Source organism: Exophiala dermatitidis, assembly GCF_000230625.1.
Source record: "Exophiala dermatitidis NIH/UT8656 unplaced genomic scaffold supercont1.6, whole genome shotgun sequence".
NCBI classification, from domain to species: Eukaryota; Fungi; Ascomycota; class Eurotiomycetes; order Chaetothyriales; family Herpotrichiellaceae; genus Exophiala; species Exophiala dermatitidis.
This window is the reverse complement of record NW_008751651.1, coordinates 13,645-30,378: the sequence shown is the minus strand read 5'-3', so window position 1 is coordinate 30,378 and position 16,734 is coordinate 13,645. Positions and strand designations below refer to the sequence as shown.

At 49.9% G+C, this 16,734-nt stretch overlaps 7 protein-coding genes across 7 annotated transcripts; 4 read left to right on the top strand and 3 right to left on the bottom strand.

Moving 5' to 3' along the window:
* Positions 1–798: 798 nt before the first annotated feature.
* Positions 799–2,637, bottom strand: HMPREF1120_06845 (uncharacterized protein; the record flags this gene model as incomplete). The annotated part of the gene is made up of 3 exons (XM_009161056.1): positions 799–1,576; positions 1,638–2,251; positions 2,305–2,637. The coding sequence occupies 3 exons, from the start codon at positions 2,635–2,637 to the stop codon at positions 799–801; spliced, it is 1,725 nt and encodes a 574-aa protein (XP_009159304.1).
* A 1,123-nt stretch (positions 2,638–3,760) lies between these two features.
* HMPREF1120_06844 (uncharacterized protein) lies at positions 3,761–6,323 on the top strand. The gene has a single exon (XM_009161055.1). The coding sequence runs from the start codon at positions 4,586–4,588 to the stop codon at positions 5,936–5,938; it is 1,353 nt and encodes a 450-aa protein (XP_009159303.1). The 5' UTR covers positions 3,761–4,585; the 3' UTR covers positions 5,939–6,323.
* Positions 6,324–6,386: 63 nt separating this feature from the next.
* On the bottom strand, positions 6,387–7,432 carry HMPREF1120_06843 (L-lactate dehydrogenase; the record flags this gene model as incomplete). Its single annotated transcript, XM_009161054.1, has 2 exons — positions 6,387–7,319; positions 7,376–7,432. 2 exons carry the CDS (start codon positions 7,430–7,432, stop codon positions 6,387–6,389), a joined length of 990 nt encoding a protein of 329 aa, XP_009159302.1.
* A 482-nt stretch (positions 7,433–7,914) lies between these two features.
* On the top strand, positions 7,915–9,165 carry HMPREF1120_06842 (uncharacterized protein). The gene has a single exon (XM_009161053.1). The coding sequence runs from the start codon at positions 8,037–8,039 to the stop codon at positions 9,033–9,035; it is 999 nt and encodes a 332-aa protein (XP_009159301.1). The 5' UTR covers positions 7,915–8,036; the 3' UTR covers positions 9,036–9,165.
* A 298-nt stretch (positions 9,166–9,463) lies between these two features.
* On the top strand, positions 9,464–12,093 carry HMPREF1120_06841 (pyruvate decarboxylase). Its single transcript, XM_009161052.1, has 2 exons — positions 9,464–11,563; positions 11,616–12,093. Exon 1 carries the CDS (start codon positions 9,575–9,577, stop codon positions 11,426–11,428), a length of 1,854 nt encoding a protein of 617 aa, XP_009159300.1. The 5' UTR covers positions 9,464–9,574; the 3' UTR covers positions 11,429–11,563; positions 11,616–12,093.
* Positions 12,094–13,219: 1,126 nt separating this feature from the next.
* Positions 13,220–14,602, bottom strand: HMPREF1120_06840 (uncharacterized protein; the record flags this gene model as incomplete). Its single annotated transcript, XM_009161051.1, has 1 exon — positions 13,220–14,602. One exon carries the CDS (start codon positions 14,600–14,602, stop codon positions 13,220–13,222), a length of 1,383 nt encoding a protein of 460 aa, XP_009159299.1.
* A 258-nt stretch (positions 14,603–14,860) lies between these two features.
* HMPREF1120_06839 (uncharacterized protein) lies at positions 14,861–16,685 on the top strand. The gene has a single exon (XM_009161050.1). It carries the CDS (start codon positions 14,948–14,950, stop codon positions 16,502–16,504), a length of 1,557 nt encoding a protein of 518 aa, XP_009159298.1. The 5' UTR covers positions 14,861–14,947; the 3' UTR covers positions 16,505–16,685.
* The last annotated feature ends 49 nt before the right edge of the window (positions 16,686–16,734 follow it).

Here is a 16,734-nt window from a genome sequence, read left to right as displayed (position 1 = left end):
TCCAGGTCTTCTGTGGGACTTGGGAGCTTGCAGCCTATAGGAATCTGGGGGTGAACCGGAACATTTGGGCACAGGAAGTCGGCGAGCTTTACTGCCACTTTTATCTCTCCTGTGGCAGGGTCGACTCGTCAAAAACCCCTCTTTGAACAGGCCGTATCGTGGCTCTAGCTTGCCTTCAACGAACTGCCGAATGTCTTCGGGCTTGACTTTAAAGCTGCAGTTTGGTTCGCAATCGACTTCGCGGACAAGTTTAGGTTGTGCATCAAGGTAGACAGGACCGTCATCGAAGCCGAGATCCAAACATAGAACAGCTTTTAGAGGCGCCATCTTGGGTAGCCTTTCTTGATTGGATTATTCAAGGTACGGATGCCGGATTGTTTCTCCGCTTCGTCATGGAGGCTCTCTGTGATGTTTCCATTTTGAGCATGAACAATGGCTACTGGCACCATGTTGAATCACTGGTTGAAGAGTTGTGGAGAGTGAAAAGCAATTGTCGTGTGTTCAAATCCGAATATGCTGCTCGAGAGAAGACGTAGGAGTGCAGCATAGATATACTAAATACATGGACCGTGTCGGCATTTGCTTGCTAAGAATCCAATCCCCTCGGAGCAGAACAGATTTAAGATTACATAGTCAGAGATGGACTTCGGCATGGGTTACTCGTGATTTACAGGACACGGAATATGGACAATGCTCCTAAGCAGATGGCAAACAATCACGGATCTAATGAAGACAGGTTTGAATTAAAGCTATAAACCTCGTTCCATACACTTCACTTTCACTGAACGAGAGAGTCTATCAAAACACTCGTGAGTATTGACCAGACTCCAGAGCCAAATCAATAAGATACCTCGACATCTCCTGGTACTGAGCCACCACCGAAAGATCTAAATTACGGGGTACTGGGACTGAAGACTGGCTACAAGGTCGCAACGCTACTCCAAGGGCCATCAGGTCAGAATCGGGGTCGTATAGTTCAGGATGTCTCCCGAAAAAGGCAGGATCAAGTCGGAAATTGAACGGTCCTTTGTCCGTCCCCAAAAGTTTGAAAGCTTGCGCAGCTAAATCTTGTGAGGAGAATAGGCTGTTGGCATTTCGCGCTGGGAGAGTCAAGTTCTCAGATGCTTCCAAGTCGTTATGGTCAGACTGAGGTTTGGGCGATCCTGTAGCCTCCGGGGCCATTGCTCGCACTAGGTCCCAGACACCCACGTAGCCAAGGACGGACTGCGGGCATCTTATCAATGCAGAAAGGTCCGCCGGCATAACGTAAGAATTGCCGATATCACAGATGATGCTGTCCAGACATGGGTTTGCAGAATGATGGAGAATAACTTTGTCCCGCAGTTGCGGCCAGGGAATCCAGTCAATGATGCTGGGGTGCGGTACGCGCCTCTGCAACTTTGTCGGCCGGTATGACGGTACGACTTTTAGATACGTGTCTGGCGTTTTGTAGATTCGCCATACCATGAGGTTTTTCAGGTGTACATGTGCCTTGGTGTAGGTATGCCACGCGGTCATTGACCTCCATGATATACTGACAAAGGTCAACAAGATCAATGTGAGAGGGCTGGTAAGGCTAGAGAGCTTGTCAGATATTGCTTCTTGTCGTGCGCATAGGGACCAGTGAAAACACCTACTGTTCGTCTAGTATGGGTGATTTGGTCCATCTTGAATAACTCCAGCCAACCCATTGTTCCAACGCGTCAATATGGTCGGAGAAAAGCGAATTTGTCCTTCTCACCTTAATTGATCGGTGTGCGAGAGAAGGGCACGTCTCCAAGATGTTGCTGTACTTGAGAGGCCCAAGATCTTCAGTGAATAACAAATCCAACGAAATTGGACTAGGAAAGTATGTAGATTTGTGGACAACCTGCTGTTGACTGCTGAAGATGTCGAACTTGTTGGAGATGTCGTCAGTGGAGAAATAATCCAGGTTGATAACAGGTGGCGACTGGTTTTCTCCTGGCTGCTCAAGCTCCACTAGCGACCTGTTCGAACCGTCCTGAACCGAATCCTGAGCAACTTCTTGTCCATGATCGTTAACCCGACAACCACCAGCATTTGTATCGTCATTGCTATCACTGGAGTTGCTGGACAGCTCCCGGCCATGATCATTGCTCAACTCGAATGGTGCGTTGTGACTATTGGCATCATTTGGATGTGCTGGGGGCGCAGACTCAAGAACAACTCCGGCTTGTCCAGCTACCGCTGCCTTGCAACGTGCGCACAGTGTAGTGGATGCGGGCTCGGGCTTGCGGACACCATTAGCCGGCTGACAATCATTTGAGTTTTGGTAACACACACCTCACTGATCCTGTCGAGGCTTTCAATACCCAGTGCGATTGCGCTGGCGTCAGCGAGACCCTGCATAGAAACTTGTAGACTGGTGATCTTCTTATGACAATCGAGAAGTTGGTCACGCAAGGCTGCGTTCTGGTTCTGCAGGCGAGTCACCCATTCAGTGTCACCACAGGAGCCAATATTAAGACGCTCTTCGAGTTCTTTCATCCGCATTGCCTGCCGAGCACGAAAAGCCTTTTGAGAGATACGGTTGCGCAATCTTCTCGTTTCTGAATTCTCGTTGCGCCTCGTAGACTCGGAGCCCGCGCTCACACGGGACTTCGTGTTGTTTGTCATCTTTTTGAGCTCAGCAAAAGGCGCCATGTACTTTCGGGGGTTGCAAGAGCAGATTTGTTGAGCAGAAGCCAGACGCACGGGAACTTTTCATCTTCATAAGAATTATGAGAGTCCTGGCCCCGCGCAGACCCGCTCCTCCAGCCGGGGTTATCTGCCTAACCGCTAGGCCCCAGAAGCCCGGGGAAATATGGGGACTGGTAGTCCACGAACTTGGACCACCAACTTCAATTCGCTGTTTGTTATTTGCGGATCGGAACCGAAGCCTTGATGGGTTTCAAGTTTGTCATTTAGGAGAATAAACCCTAGTTCAGAGCCAAGACCATCGTTCGGAAACGTAGCTTAGAGGACACTCCGACTCGCCTATCGACCGTGCTGAATGGCACGTTTTGTTGTGGCAAGCTCTACTGGCGCCCAGATTCGGAAACCTGTGAAGCTGATGGGCTACCCGCCCGGTACGAAAACCATCGTCAGCATTGTCTGACTCAGTTGCTGTTTTCTATTCCGCCCTGTTCTTCCCCGCAACGCCTAATAGGTTGTGAGCCGTGGCTATGGGGCACCATTGATTCGTTTTGTCCTAGTCTTGTTCTCCGCCAACATCAGGTTAGCGGAGGTATTAGGGGAATGGTGGAGTTATGTTAGGGCCTATATTAATCGCTGGCTAAAATGTAAGGCTACCTTATGATCGCCGCAGTTTAGGTGCATCATCCTCAGTCGTCTGGTATGAATGCCACAAGGGCTCTGTTAAGAGGTATATGCCAATGATATCTTCTCCTATCAGCTTAGCATGTATCGTGTTGTTATCTGCCCATTGTTTATACGGCATTTCGCATCGTGTAAGGGCCGGTGGTTGTTTTGTTTGCGAATGGAAGCCTATTTGGTCTTAAGACGATTGTCGGCGACAGAAGGACTTTGATTGGGGCCTTAAGGAGAGTCAGGCATCTTTCAGATGTAGAGCGAGGCTTGATTGATGATTCAGGCTACAGCACGGAATTTCTTGCATTAGGAAAATGAATGATGCGCAGTACAGGGGGCGGAAAAGGTTCAATTGGATAGGAAGCTCTTCCGATCACGTGGTTGGCTATGCCAACGCATTTGATGGAGATCTAGAGTTCAACCCACGTGTGACTAATCAACCTATATCATCATCATCATCATTACCATCATCATCATCATCACATAGTTGTGATGGCTTCCCGGGCACTGAATCCTCGGACCGCCTCCCGGACGATGTCGATCTGGTCGCCTTTAGGAGAAGCGCAATTTCAGCGCAGCATTAGCACACTCTGGAAAGCTACACGGGGTCGGCCGAAAGACCCGCAATGCTATTCCCTTGCATTGCAAAAAACGCCCGACGACGGCTTGCTGCCGGTTGCACTTGAGGTACAAATCACGAATGGCATCGCGTTCATCGCCGCGGCCAAGAAAGGTGTGGAATTTGTGTCCGCGGTTGCAATCGAAACACCACGGAATCCATCAGATGGATTGAGACTGAATCTTGCTGCCAACGAAGATGTCTCTCAAGCTGTGAAGGACTGTTTAGATGAGATAATTACAAGCGTGAGTCATGTAGCGCGCGGAGGTTAGTTGATAAACGATATAATGGGATGTAGGAACGAACCCTCACGGGCTTCCAGAAAAGACGACCTTTCAATGCAAAGATGATATTTTGACTTTACTGGTACAGCTTCACCGTCCGCGCATTAAGGCCCGCCTCCAAACCAAAAAATCTCGCTATCTTGTTCAGCAAGGCCTGGAGAATATATTGCTGAGCTTGGCAGAGGACTCGGAATCTCCACAGCACTCCCTATTGTTTAGCCGCCTTGCAATTCTGTGCGAGGCTTTGAGTCAGTACTGCAACCAAATCGAGAAATCCCGGACGATCGAGGACATCAAGAAAGTCGTGCGTGCGTGCTACGACTTCTTTGAACTCGCCCCAACTGGAGAATGTATGAAAAATATGCTTGATCGGGGAGGTGTCGATATGGATGAGTCGCGAGGAAATCCCCACCTCCGACAGGTCGGGAAAATCGCCACGCTATGTCACATTGCCGAGATGTTGGCTCTGCTGGCCACCCACCATAGATTTCGCCCCTTGTGCGTCAACCTCGGTATCCGATATCTGCCAGGCTACAGAACAATCCAGTCACCCATTCCTGCCGTCGATGGCGGTAGTGAAGCGTGTCGCGTCCATGCCGAAGTGCAGCTGGTGGTAGAGTTTGACATTAGGCAGACCTCAGGATGGCATAAACCACGGGTGATCGGCTCTAGTAAAGCTCCGTGCTATCTCTGTGAGCTGTTCATCAATCGACATGGTCAATATTTTGTTCCCCGAACCCACGGAAAATTGACTCCTCGATGGACCATCCCAGATCTTAATCGATTCAGCCACGGTCATGTCTGCCAATACCGGGGTATTATCAAGAGTATGAATTGCGAGCTCCAAAAGCCAGTGACAGTGCCTCAAGGACCACGTTTGGACCCAGCCATGAGCTGGCAGGCCTTCTCACAACTGGATCTGGCTGTGTTTCAAACAATACCTACCAGTCATGCCAGGTTAACGCCACCTCACTTACAGGCCGTTCCGCCCAGTGCAGTGACCCCTGATCTTGACAGGCAACTTGATGCCACTTTGAGCTTGCCGGACTCGGGCGGAAATGATGGACCTCAAAAATTTGTGTATAGGTCAACAGCAAAAGCGGTGAACTTGTCTTCACGAAGTCAAACTCCAGGATTGACGGCATTGCATGTAACTCCGAACAGTTTCCACGACAATAGCTTCTCAGTGGCGAACAGCACATCCGGCTCTGCTTCGAGTCTCCAAAGTCGCCATCAGGGCCAATACTCACCTCAAGAGATACACCTAGAACAGTCCGGATCTTCTATGAGTCTCGATTCCAAGCAGCCTCCACCAGCTGCTCCAGTCGTGAAGGATCATGAAGCTCAGCTCTGCGATATATTGTTCGAGTGTAGTATGAATGAACAGATCAGCATGCCACATTGGAACAACACGAGCCGAAGAATCAATTTTCACGACAAGGAGCTCTTTCTTGAAATTGAGCATCCGACAACGGCCCAGATGGTCGTCGTACAATGCTCCAGGCCCAAGCAACCAGTATCTCATCCAGTTATCGAGGTTGATAAATTAAAGGCTGGGGTCCCACTTGAGGTAGACACTGGGGGCCACCCAAGTGCATACGGAATGATATTTCTCACCAAGGCTAACACTGCAGGAAATAATCAATGGTGGGCATGTATTTGGAAAGGGAAGAGCTGCCCCAGAGACGGTTGGATAGGCTGCTGAACGAAACATGCGTCCCAAAGACAAGATAGAACGGCTGCGCAAGGAGCTAGATGATATGAAGAGCGAAATCAAGCATGTTCGAGAAGAACGCACACAGTTTGCCAACGCTACTCTTTGAGATGATGAGTTCTTGGAGATGATGCGCGTTGTCGTTCGTAAAGAACGTTCACACTAGTCTGCGGACTTGGCAACTCGTCGACCACCAAGAAAGAGTGAGGATCTACTGCTGCTTAGTGTTCCAACCTAAGCTAAAACTATACCCAAACTCTTTGAAGTGCCGACATTAGCCCCTCTTGCACCATAACATATATTTGCAAGCGTTATTGAACAGACTATATCGAGGCCCCACCGCTAGTCAGGAGTGCGTAATATGCGTTCGAAAGCCGCCCATCTCTTCGCGACGAGCCCCGACTCTGTGAAATCCAGATCGGTAGGATAGATAAGTTTATCATAAGGATAGAGAGCCGATCACAGCACTTATGCTTTTGGCTGATTCTCTTAGTTTGGCTTCTTCTTCCGGGTTGAGTAACAGATCAAAGGTTTGGAACACACCATCTCGGGTGATCTTCGACGGTACACTGAACGCCGTAACGCCAGTGCCAGGATAGTCTCTGGGCGTGGAAACCGTCAGAATTGTATCCTCGTCCCTCAGAATGGTCTCGACAATGCGGACGAGCGCAGTAGCCACGCCTTTATCAGTCCATCCTTTCCGCTGGATGATATCATAGGCGGCGTTCTTCGTCGCCAAAAAACATTGATTCATGGCATTCTCATCGTACTCGCGGGAAGCTTGCCGACAATAGGCTCTGAGATGCATCCCGGAAATGCTCGCAAGCGACCATACCGGCAACTCTGTATCTCCATGTTCACCGATAATATCCGCGTGGACGCTCTGTGGGTCGATCTTGAAATAGTTGCCGAGTTCGAAGCGGAACCGAGCAGTGTCAAGAGTCGTTCCAGAACCCAGGACACGATGAAGAGGGAATCCGGAGAGTTTCCACGCAGCATAAGTAAGTACATCGACAGGGTTTGTTGCCACCACTAATATAGTGTCTGGTGCATGAGAAGCAATTTGTGGAATCAATTCTCGAAAGACTGAAACGTTGGCCTTGACCAGATCCATTCGTGTTTGTCCCGGTTGTTGGTTGATACCAGCTGTGATGATCACGATAGACGCGCCAGCACAGTCGGTATAGTCACCCGCCCAAATATGAGTTTGGTGTGAGAAAGGTGCGGCGTGGCTCAGGTCCATAGCCTCTCCCTCTGCCTTCTTCTTATTCACATCAATTAATACAATCTCGGCGGCCAGTCCGCTAAGGAGGAGTCCATAAGCTGTAGAGGCGCCAACATTGCCGACTCCAACAATAGCAACTTTCACTGGCTAGATCTTTTTTAGCACATAATCGACGTTATGAATTCTTAACAGATGCCACATACCTCAAGATTGCGACTTTGAATGCCCTTTTTAGGCAGGTTCTTCTTCGGGTTCGCCATTAATGCTATCATACAACGATGTAGTCAATGACAGTATTGCTTTACTTCAGCGTCAGAGTTACACCATAAATACTTGTACCTGAAGAAAGAGAACGTCATAAATATTCAGTGGACTATCAACTTTCACAGCGCTAGAGCAACAGGTCGTTTCTGAGGGTGTCCTGATGGTCGACTGATCCTGTCACACTCGGTGTACGTCAGAGATCAATGGATCGTGGGCCATTCGATGATAGAGTCCGATGCTTTCCGCCAGCCGCAGTCTCCGGTGGAGGGCCCAAATAACATCATGCCACTTCACCTTACATGGTAGCTCGGAAACTGGCAGAGACTGTTACAGACGACAGTCTGTATCCCTACAGGTGACTTGTCGTAACAAAATAGAGTTTTCGTTGTGTACGTGGGGCTCTTGTAGCGGATAAGATCGGAAGTGTTTGGAAATACCCTTGGGAGAGTACTCACATGCTGTAGTAAGTGAGGGACAATAAACAGTGGCTTTTCATGACTTCAAGTCAACTTGACTACAGACTTTGTTACAGAATTTACTATAGTATATCTTCCATTTGCTCATACACTATCGCCAGGCTCATCTCGCCCTAGAACGAAAATGAAAGTCGTCGTATTCAGCACCCATGACTACGATCAAGTATCGCTAGAGAGCGCGAACCGGCAACAAGGTTTCAACATTGAGTTCGACTTCCACGATGTGATCCTCAACGAGAAGACTGCTGTCTTGGCTACCGGGTGCGATGCAGTATGCGTGTTTGTGAATGATCAAGTTGACGCACCGGTATTGGAAAAGTTGGCGAAAGCGGGAATCAAATTAGTTACACTGCGCTGTGCTGGGTACAACAATGTCGACACTAAGGCTGCGACCAGCCTTGGGATCACCGTGCTCCGAGTTCCAGCTTATTCTCCATATTCAGTCGCCGAGTTCACTGTCGGCCTGCTTCTGGCCCTTGACCGCAAACTATGTCGCGCGTGGCTTCGCATTCGCCTGGACAATTTCTCTCTCGACGGACTCCTGGGACGTGACCTGCACGGCAAGGTGGTTGGAATCCTAGGGACCGGACGTATTGGCAGTCTAGTGGCAAAGGCTTTCAAACTTGGGTTCGGATGTGATGTGATTGCAAGTGACGTTGTCCACAACAACCACCTGGAATCTCTCGGTGTTCGATATGTTGATCGTCGAGAACTCTTCTCCACGTCCGACATCCTTTGCCTACACTGTCCGCTCAGTCCCGAGACACACCATATTGTCAATGCCGAGACTCTGTCCTGGGCCAAGCCGGGGTTACTTCTTGTGAATACCAGCCGAGGAGGCTTGATCGACACCACAGCCCTTATTGCTGCGCTCCAGAATGGTGCCATCGCCGGCTGCGCAATTGACGTCTATGAGGAGGAATCGAGCCTATTCTTCCGCAACTTGTCAAGTACAGTGGTTCAGGATGATACATTCCAGCGCCTGATCACTTTTCCAAACGTCTTGGTGACGGGACATCAGGCGTTCTTTACCCAAGAAGCCTTAAGCGCCATTGCTCAGACCACTTTGCAGAATATCGTCGACTTTGCCGGGGGTAAACCAAATCCCGACATGAAGGTGTAGTAGATACCGGCAAATGTACATAGCATACTATTACAGGACAATCTCGAGCAGAATCAAGGCTAGATTAGTGGTGCCTCTTTCTCCCCGCTAGAGGGCATACTAAGACTTCCCAACAAGCAAGATCTACTCGAGTCAACTGTGTGTGTCGGCTGTTTTGATACCGTTGGGGAAAGACTAATATTTGGACCGGATCTGACCGGATATCGTAACGATTGATCATATGCCGTGGAAGTTAGAGTTCGGTGATCGGCAAGCCAAACATAGCTATGGTTCGACGTTTGTTCGGCTAAAATCTTTATATGGATCAACATTTACAAGGGTACAGCAAGACAATTTTGCAACGGTTATGCAAAAGTCAGGTCAGGATGTCAAGAGGCAGAAGGTTCATCGTAATGGGCCCCTATGGTCAGACAATTATCAGGTTATTTTTCGCTTGCACGATAAAAGAACAAATACTAGCTGGGTAATACACTTTTGAGCTCCATAAAATCACTCCAGAATCATGCATACGATGCGTCACTTATACGGCGTTCTTCGGAATGCGTTGTATGAGTGTGCCTTCTATGACCTTTTCAAGACACACTCTGAGAAGTTGCGCGACATCTTCTGACCGGATGACCGGAGCCCCGCGGAAGCCTTTCATAACCTCTATAAAGCGACAACATCAACAACCATGGCACTCGATTTGCCCAAACGTGACTATCATTATGTCGTGGACCGTAGGTAGTTACCTCGCCGAACGGCTGTCTCAGATTGGAATCGAGCACCACTTTGTCGTCCCTGGCGACTACAATCTTGTCTTGCTAGACCAGTTGCAGGCCCATCCAAAGCTTTCAGAAATCGGATGTGCCAATGAGCTGAATTGCTCCTTTGCAGCCGAAGGCTATGCACGAGCAAAAGGTGTTGCTGCAGCAGTGGTGACCTTCAGTGTAGGCGCATTCTCTGCTTTCAACGGACTTGGTGGGGCGTACGCAGAGAATCTACCTGTCATACTCATTAGCGGCTCGCCCAACACCAACGACGCCGGCGCCTTCCATCTGCTCCACCACACGCTCGGAACCCACGACTTTGAATACCAGCGTCAGATTGCCGAGAAGATCACTTGCGCTGCGGTTGCGGTTCGTCGCGCCCAGGACGCGCCTCGCCTAATCGATCATGCAATCCGCAGCGCCCTCTTGGCCAAGAAACCAAGCTATATCGAGATTCCAACAAATCTCTCCAACGTCACCTGTCCGGCGCCGGGCCCAATATCCGCTGTCATCGCGCCGGAACCAAGCGATGAGCCAACATTGGCAGCTGCCGTCCATGCTGCAACGAATTGGCTCAAAGCGAAGCAGAAGCCCATACTGCTGGCTGGCCCCAAGCTACGAGCCGCGGGGGGAGAAGCAGGCTTTCTGCAACTGGCTGAGGCCATAGGATGTGCGGTCGCGGTTATGCCTGGGGCCAAGAGCTTTTTTCCCGAGGACCACAAGCAATTTGTTGGCGTCTACTGGGGCCAGGCCAGTACTATGGGAGCAGACGCCATTGTCGACTGGGCAGATGGGATTTTTGGCGCAGGCCTCGTGTTCACGGACTACAGTACCGTGGGATGGACGGCAATTCCTTCAGAATCAATAACCTTGAACGCGGATCTGGACAATATGAGCTTTCCGGGCGCGACATTCAACCGCGTTCGTTTGGCCGACCTTTTGTCGGCCCTTGCTAAGGAGGCTACACCTAATCCCAGCACCATGGTTGAATATGCTCGTCTACGTCCTGATATACTTCCCCCGCATCACGAACAGCCAAAATTACCTTTACACCGCGTCGAAATTGCACGTCAGATACAAGAGTTACTCCACCCCAAGACTACTCTGTTTGCTGAGACTGGCGATTCCTGGTTCAACGCTATGCAGATGAATCTACCTCGGGACTGTCGCTTCGAGATCGAGATGCAATGGGGCCACATTGGCTGGTCTGTACCAGCGTCCTTTGGTTATGCCGTTGGTGCACCGGAGCGCCAAGTTCTTCTGATGATCGGCGATGGCTCGTTTCAGATGACCGCTCAAGAGGTGTCACAAATGGTGCGCTCAAAGGTGCCGATCATTATCTTTCTCATGAATAATGGCGGGTATACCATTGAAGTGGAAATTCACGACGGGCTATATAACCGTATCAAAAACTGGAACTATGCAGCAATGATGGAGGTATTCAATGCCGGAGATGGTCATGCCAAGGGCATCAAAGCCTCAAACCCAGAGCAACTCGCTCAGGCCATCAAGCTTGCTAAATCCAATTCAGAAGGCCCAACCCTGATCGAATGCATCATAGATCAGGATGATTGCACCAAGGAACTTATCACATGGGGTCACTATGTCGCAACTGCGAACGGCCGTCCACCAGCGCATACTTGATTCCTGATCTTAGCTCTACTGGAGCAGCGGATCGGCCATATGGTGTGCGTTACAGCCCTACTACCCTGCTCCATGGTACCCATCGATCCGTACTACTGCTTGGTGTTGTATGATGTTCAACCCGCGCTGAAACTGGTGAGACATGCCTACCTAGCTACTTCATTGCCATGACTGATGAGTTTCCCAGTTCAACTGAAGCATACCCGGAGCGCCTTCTACCCTACATAAGATGCCATCATCATTGCACAACCCCTTGCCAACGAATGCCGCCCAGCCGCATGCCTGAACCCGGACAATCACAGCAGCTTGTGGACGGGAATACAGTATGTATGGATGACTGCTTGAGAGCTGGAGAGATTGGGTTTGCTAGAGAATCGCAGAAAATAAAAGGACTGTAGAACTCACCTTGGCCTGCCCCTTGTGCACTGAGGCCTGGCTGATGTCACCAGTTATGATGCTTTGCCGTTCCTCTCTGCTCTTCTTGCCTAGACAGTTGTTAGCCGTAGCAAGCCTGCAATGCTCGCTAACAATGACTTGAACCTTTGATGGGTGATCTTCTGCCATACAGAGATCAAATCCGACGTCTTCGTATGTATCCGAGTTTCGCTGTGCTTTTAGGGGGTCTGAGTTACTCTTGGCACCACTGTCACTTACCTGGCCCAAATACCTCCATACTATAAGGTCTTTTGCGTTTCTGATCGGTCACTTCAGATGGCTGCCAGGCTGCGTTTCGGACGGCGGTGCTACACATGCCTGCGCTTCAGTTGGCCGCGCCTCAAAGGGTGGTGGCTCCGACAGATGGTCGTGCCTCGAATGGCTGCGTCTAATAGTGCGCTTCAGACGGCCGCGCTTCGTTTCGGAGTGCTTTGAATAGATGGCAATGCTTTAGATGGTTGTACTCAGCTCGCAATGCCTTAGACGCAGTGCATTGGGTATGTGTCATTGTGATGGTAGTGCTTCAGATTGGTTGCGCCCGGTCAGCTATCCATGAAATGGCGGTGCTTCTGATGCTGGACTTTAGAGTAGCTGCGCTTTGGATGGCTGTACTTCGTACATTTATGATTGCTGCTGATCCTCTTGTACATTTTCGTCACTTGGTTGTACTCCTTGTGTTCTGTCCGCGTTTGTCGTCTCCGTCCGGTGCACACACTGACGCTGAAGTTTTCTCTTGATTCATACTCTCGTTGCAGCTGATGAGTACTGTTTGATTGCCTCTCGGACTTCAGTTGTAACTTGTCCCTATGCTAGTTCGATAAAATGGTGGTATCTGCCGAGTAGCTGGTAGTACATGGTACGAAAGTAATTCATCCGGCTCCATACTCGTTTGCACACATGCTGGTTGTCGAATGCACACATATGCTGGTTGTCGAATGCACACAAATCCTGGTTGTCGAATGCACACAAATCCTGGTTGTCTTGAATGCACACATCGGATGCTCATGTCTCCTCAGGTCGCTCCCCTCGCACTATCGGATAGCGCGTTGTTCTCGTCCTCGCCCGGAGGCTGAACGTGCTTCTCGTCCTCGCCCGGAGGCTGAACGTGCTTCTCGTCCTCGCCCGAAGGCTGGACGTGCTTCTCATCCTCACTCGTAAGTGGGACGGTCTTCTCATCCTCTCACCCGTAGGCGGGACGTGTCTCTCTCCCTTTCATCTGCAACAACATTCCCTCTGGTCTCGTCTCACTCGCGGTGGACGTTGTTCTCGTACTCACCTTCGTGAGACGGTCTTCTCACCATGGCCCTAAAGCCTGGTGTATTGCTCGTCCCAACCTCGAGGGTCGGACGTGTTTTCTCAAGATGCATCTTCGTCTGCAGTCATTCTGTTCTTGTGTGCTGCAAGTTCAAGTTTTACTTGAAAGTCTGCCAACAAAACACTTGTGTGAGTTTTCTCCACGCTTTTCTCAGACTCTTCCGCACGCTGAAGGCATTTTATCTGTGCCTCAGCCGTTTCTGACCAGAGCTGCTCTTGCGCATCCTCGTCACATGCAAAGGTCAGGCGCTCGAGCTTTTCGTCGTTCTGCATCAGGTTCTCCTCGACGTGGCCACTCTTGAGAATCATTTCCTTATGCAGGTCAACTTGCTGTGTGACTTCTTCAGTGTCTAGACCTGCACCGCTTCCTCGGCCACCTGCCCACGAGTGGTTGAACCCGCCTAGCTCTAGGTAACCGGAGGCCATTGCGTGCCCTAAAATCTCTGTAATGCCTGCATGTACGCCCGAAGTTGCATAGAACAAGACGGTCCGGGTTATCTGGAATTCAAGCCCGAACAGGTATTTGACGACTGCTGAGAAGAGGCCGAAAACAATGCTCTCAAGTCCATAATGTGTCGTATGCTTGTGCGACCTTTCGTCAAGGTTCTTGGCCCAACCAATATAGGTGAAGAGCCTGGACATTCCGGTGTCCCAATAGGGGTGATCTTGTGGTAGAGATTTCGTCAGGTGGAGGTATTCTTGCTCAAGGATCTCGAGCCAATTTCTGATGGCTTTAAAATCGTGTGTCCCGTTCTTCAGGACTCTGGAGTATCGCCTCTTGACAGTGTAGTCGTCCCGGATGCCCCATTTCTGTGGGTACTGATTGTCAATAGTGCGCGCCGTGCTGATAAATGCTGTATCCTCGAGATCAATGTATCTGCTCATGGTATTCGATATGTCGACGAGCTGTCTCAAGGTCGGACCAAGACCGGTCTCCTTGTGTGCCACCGAAATCTCATACACGCCGGGGCCCAGCTTGTGTTCACACCGCACCCAATCTTCAACATGTTTCTTGAACTCCGGATCTTTCATTCTTGAAGGTATGTTGTTGCAGATTACGGCCTGAATCAGTGCAGGCGGCAGGGAGGCTAAGTATGAGGGAATCAGAGGGCCAATTTCATCTTTCAATTGCTCAAATTGCTTCTGGGATGTCTTCATGTACATATCATCCGCCCACTCGACAAGGAAACTCTGGATACCTCGGATTCCGAATTGGTTATACCACCACAACAGATCTCGTTGGAACGCTGTATCAGGTCCGGTCCTCGGATCCCATTCCAATGGCGCCGTTACTGTTGTCAACTGTTTCTGCACGGGCAACTTGCGCCTAGCGAGTTGCTGGGTCTCACACAGAAGATGCTGTGTTTGCTTATGGAGAGTGTCAAGGTCGTGGCGCAGCGTATCGTCGGTGGATTGGGAAGACATTGTATAGATGTGATTGCGAGTAATAGTCTAACGAACAGTGTATATGAGTGAACCTAGAAATTTAGGAACCATACAAGCAAGCTGAAGTTGTTAGTATAGAGCAACAGGACTTGGTTTTGATTATACCTTACTGCTACCGTACCAGTATCCCACTTTGTCCTAACCCGCTCTATGTTAGCCTTGGCCGTCGAAACAGAGACATAACTCTTTCGACTCACCACTCATCCACTTTCCGTCTATACAATCACCTAGTCTTCATTCCCTATCACGCATTCCAAGGAAGCTTTTTCCACGGTCCACCTGTTCTACCTTTCTGTCCTTTCTTTTCCCTTATCTTCCAACGACATGTCTTCGTCGCCCCCACCATCAAGTTCGCCTGCGCCGCAGGCACCCGAACCTCACACATGGCTATCTGATCAACACCACGCAACAGATGAACGGCAGCTTGATGTTTTCAGTAATGCGATTCAGAAATACGAAAAGAAATATGCCAAAGTCCCCAAGTCGGCCTGGTCTGTGTACAGCGAGAGTCCTAACGAAAGAAAACGAGAAGCAACCGAGATTCGGGAAGCTACGCTTCGCCATGAGCGGGAATGTGAGGCCCACGAGAAAGAGCATGAAAGACTCAAAGAAATTGCGAAACTGAAAAAGATCACCATCCGAGAATCGTCCGAGGCGACTGCCGCTGCTGTCCAGAGCTTGAAAACTTTCCTTCAAGCATACCCGTCAACTGCCTTAGATTTCCAGTCTGCCGGAATTGACATTGGGTCACTGACACGTGAAGAGGCGGAAAAATTCTTGCAATTGTTAGAAGAGGGTCAGACAACGATTGGTCGATATAAGACAGCAAACGCAGAGCTTAAGGCAAGAAACGCAAAGCTTGTGGAAAGAAACGCAGAGCTGGAAAAAGAACCCATTCCCACACAGCAACTTTTTGCCGCAAGCGAGCCATCGTTAGAAGTGCACAGAGTTCAACGTGATGAGCTGGGTTATTTGGCCATGTTACCGTTTCCCGTCACTTCAGAAGATTGGCCAGTCAATGAGATCGACATGGTACTGCAGGTCCACAAGAGACTTCGTGATGAGAACATCACACCTCGGGCAGAAGAGTGGTTGCGCATCAGTATCACCAGAGCTACCAATACGGACCGTTCAGCAAGGGAACAGGCAGCCTGGCTCTTTTTCAAAGGTCGTTTGCAAATGGGTGCTTGGTCCCACGCCGATCTCCAAGCGCTCGTAATCAGAGCACGAACCGCAACTCTCGAAAGTCTGCAAGTGGTCATCGCGTTCTTATACGCTTTCATGGAGTATAAGATCAATGAACTTGTGGGCAAGGTTCAGAACTTGTCGTTCGATGACTCTCTGGTTCTTCTCCGACTATTAGAGTTTCTGATGTTGCACCTCACTCCTCAAAGCTCATCATTGTCAAACGAAGTCATCCCACTGTATCGTGTCCTCAAGCCACTTGTGGAGACCAGTGCACGAGATCGACGCATCATCTCCGCACTGGTTTTGTGCCTAGACGATCTCTGCGAGTACCGAATCTCCAGCTTGGCATCGTGCATCATACAAGAATGCGATACCTCCGGTGAACAGGGACTTCTGCCAGATGGAACAAACCTTGTAGTCTCTCAAGGGAACCATGTCCGGTACCTTCGCCGGTGCCATTTCACCCTGCACACCCATTATTGGGTGGGATATAAGCTCCGGCTTTCCCCCTTTCCCGAAGAAGGCGAATTTACCTACACTCCTGTGTGGCCGTATGCGCCAGAAACAGTCGCGATGATTCGCGAACAATTCCCGGATGCATATGCTCGCGCCAAAGAGACTTCATATAATTACGGGCCAGGGAATACATCAGTGACCAGCCACATCAATCTCGACTTCCAGGTGTCGGTCTGATACACAATGAGGCATTAGGGAGGAGAAGCGGTACGAAAGGGTGTGCACATAGATACACTGGTGGTGGAGATTTTTAGCTTGTGGTAGACACCCATACATCCATGCTGCCACTTGGCTTGGAAGAAATGAATAATTTCTTGGCGCCAAGTTAAGTTAACCTCAACTTCAATTTGAAGCTTTACACCAACTGCTATCTGGTACTTTCGTTAGTCTACTAACTTCATGGTGCC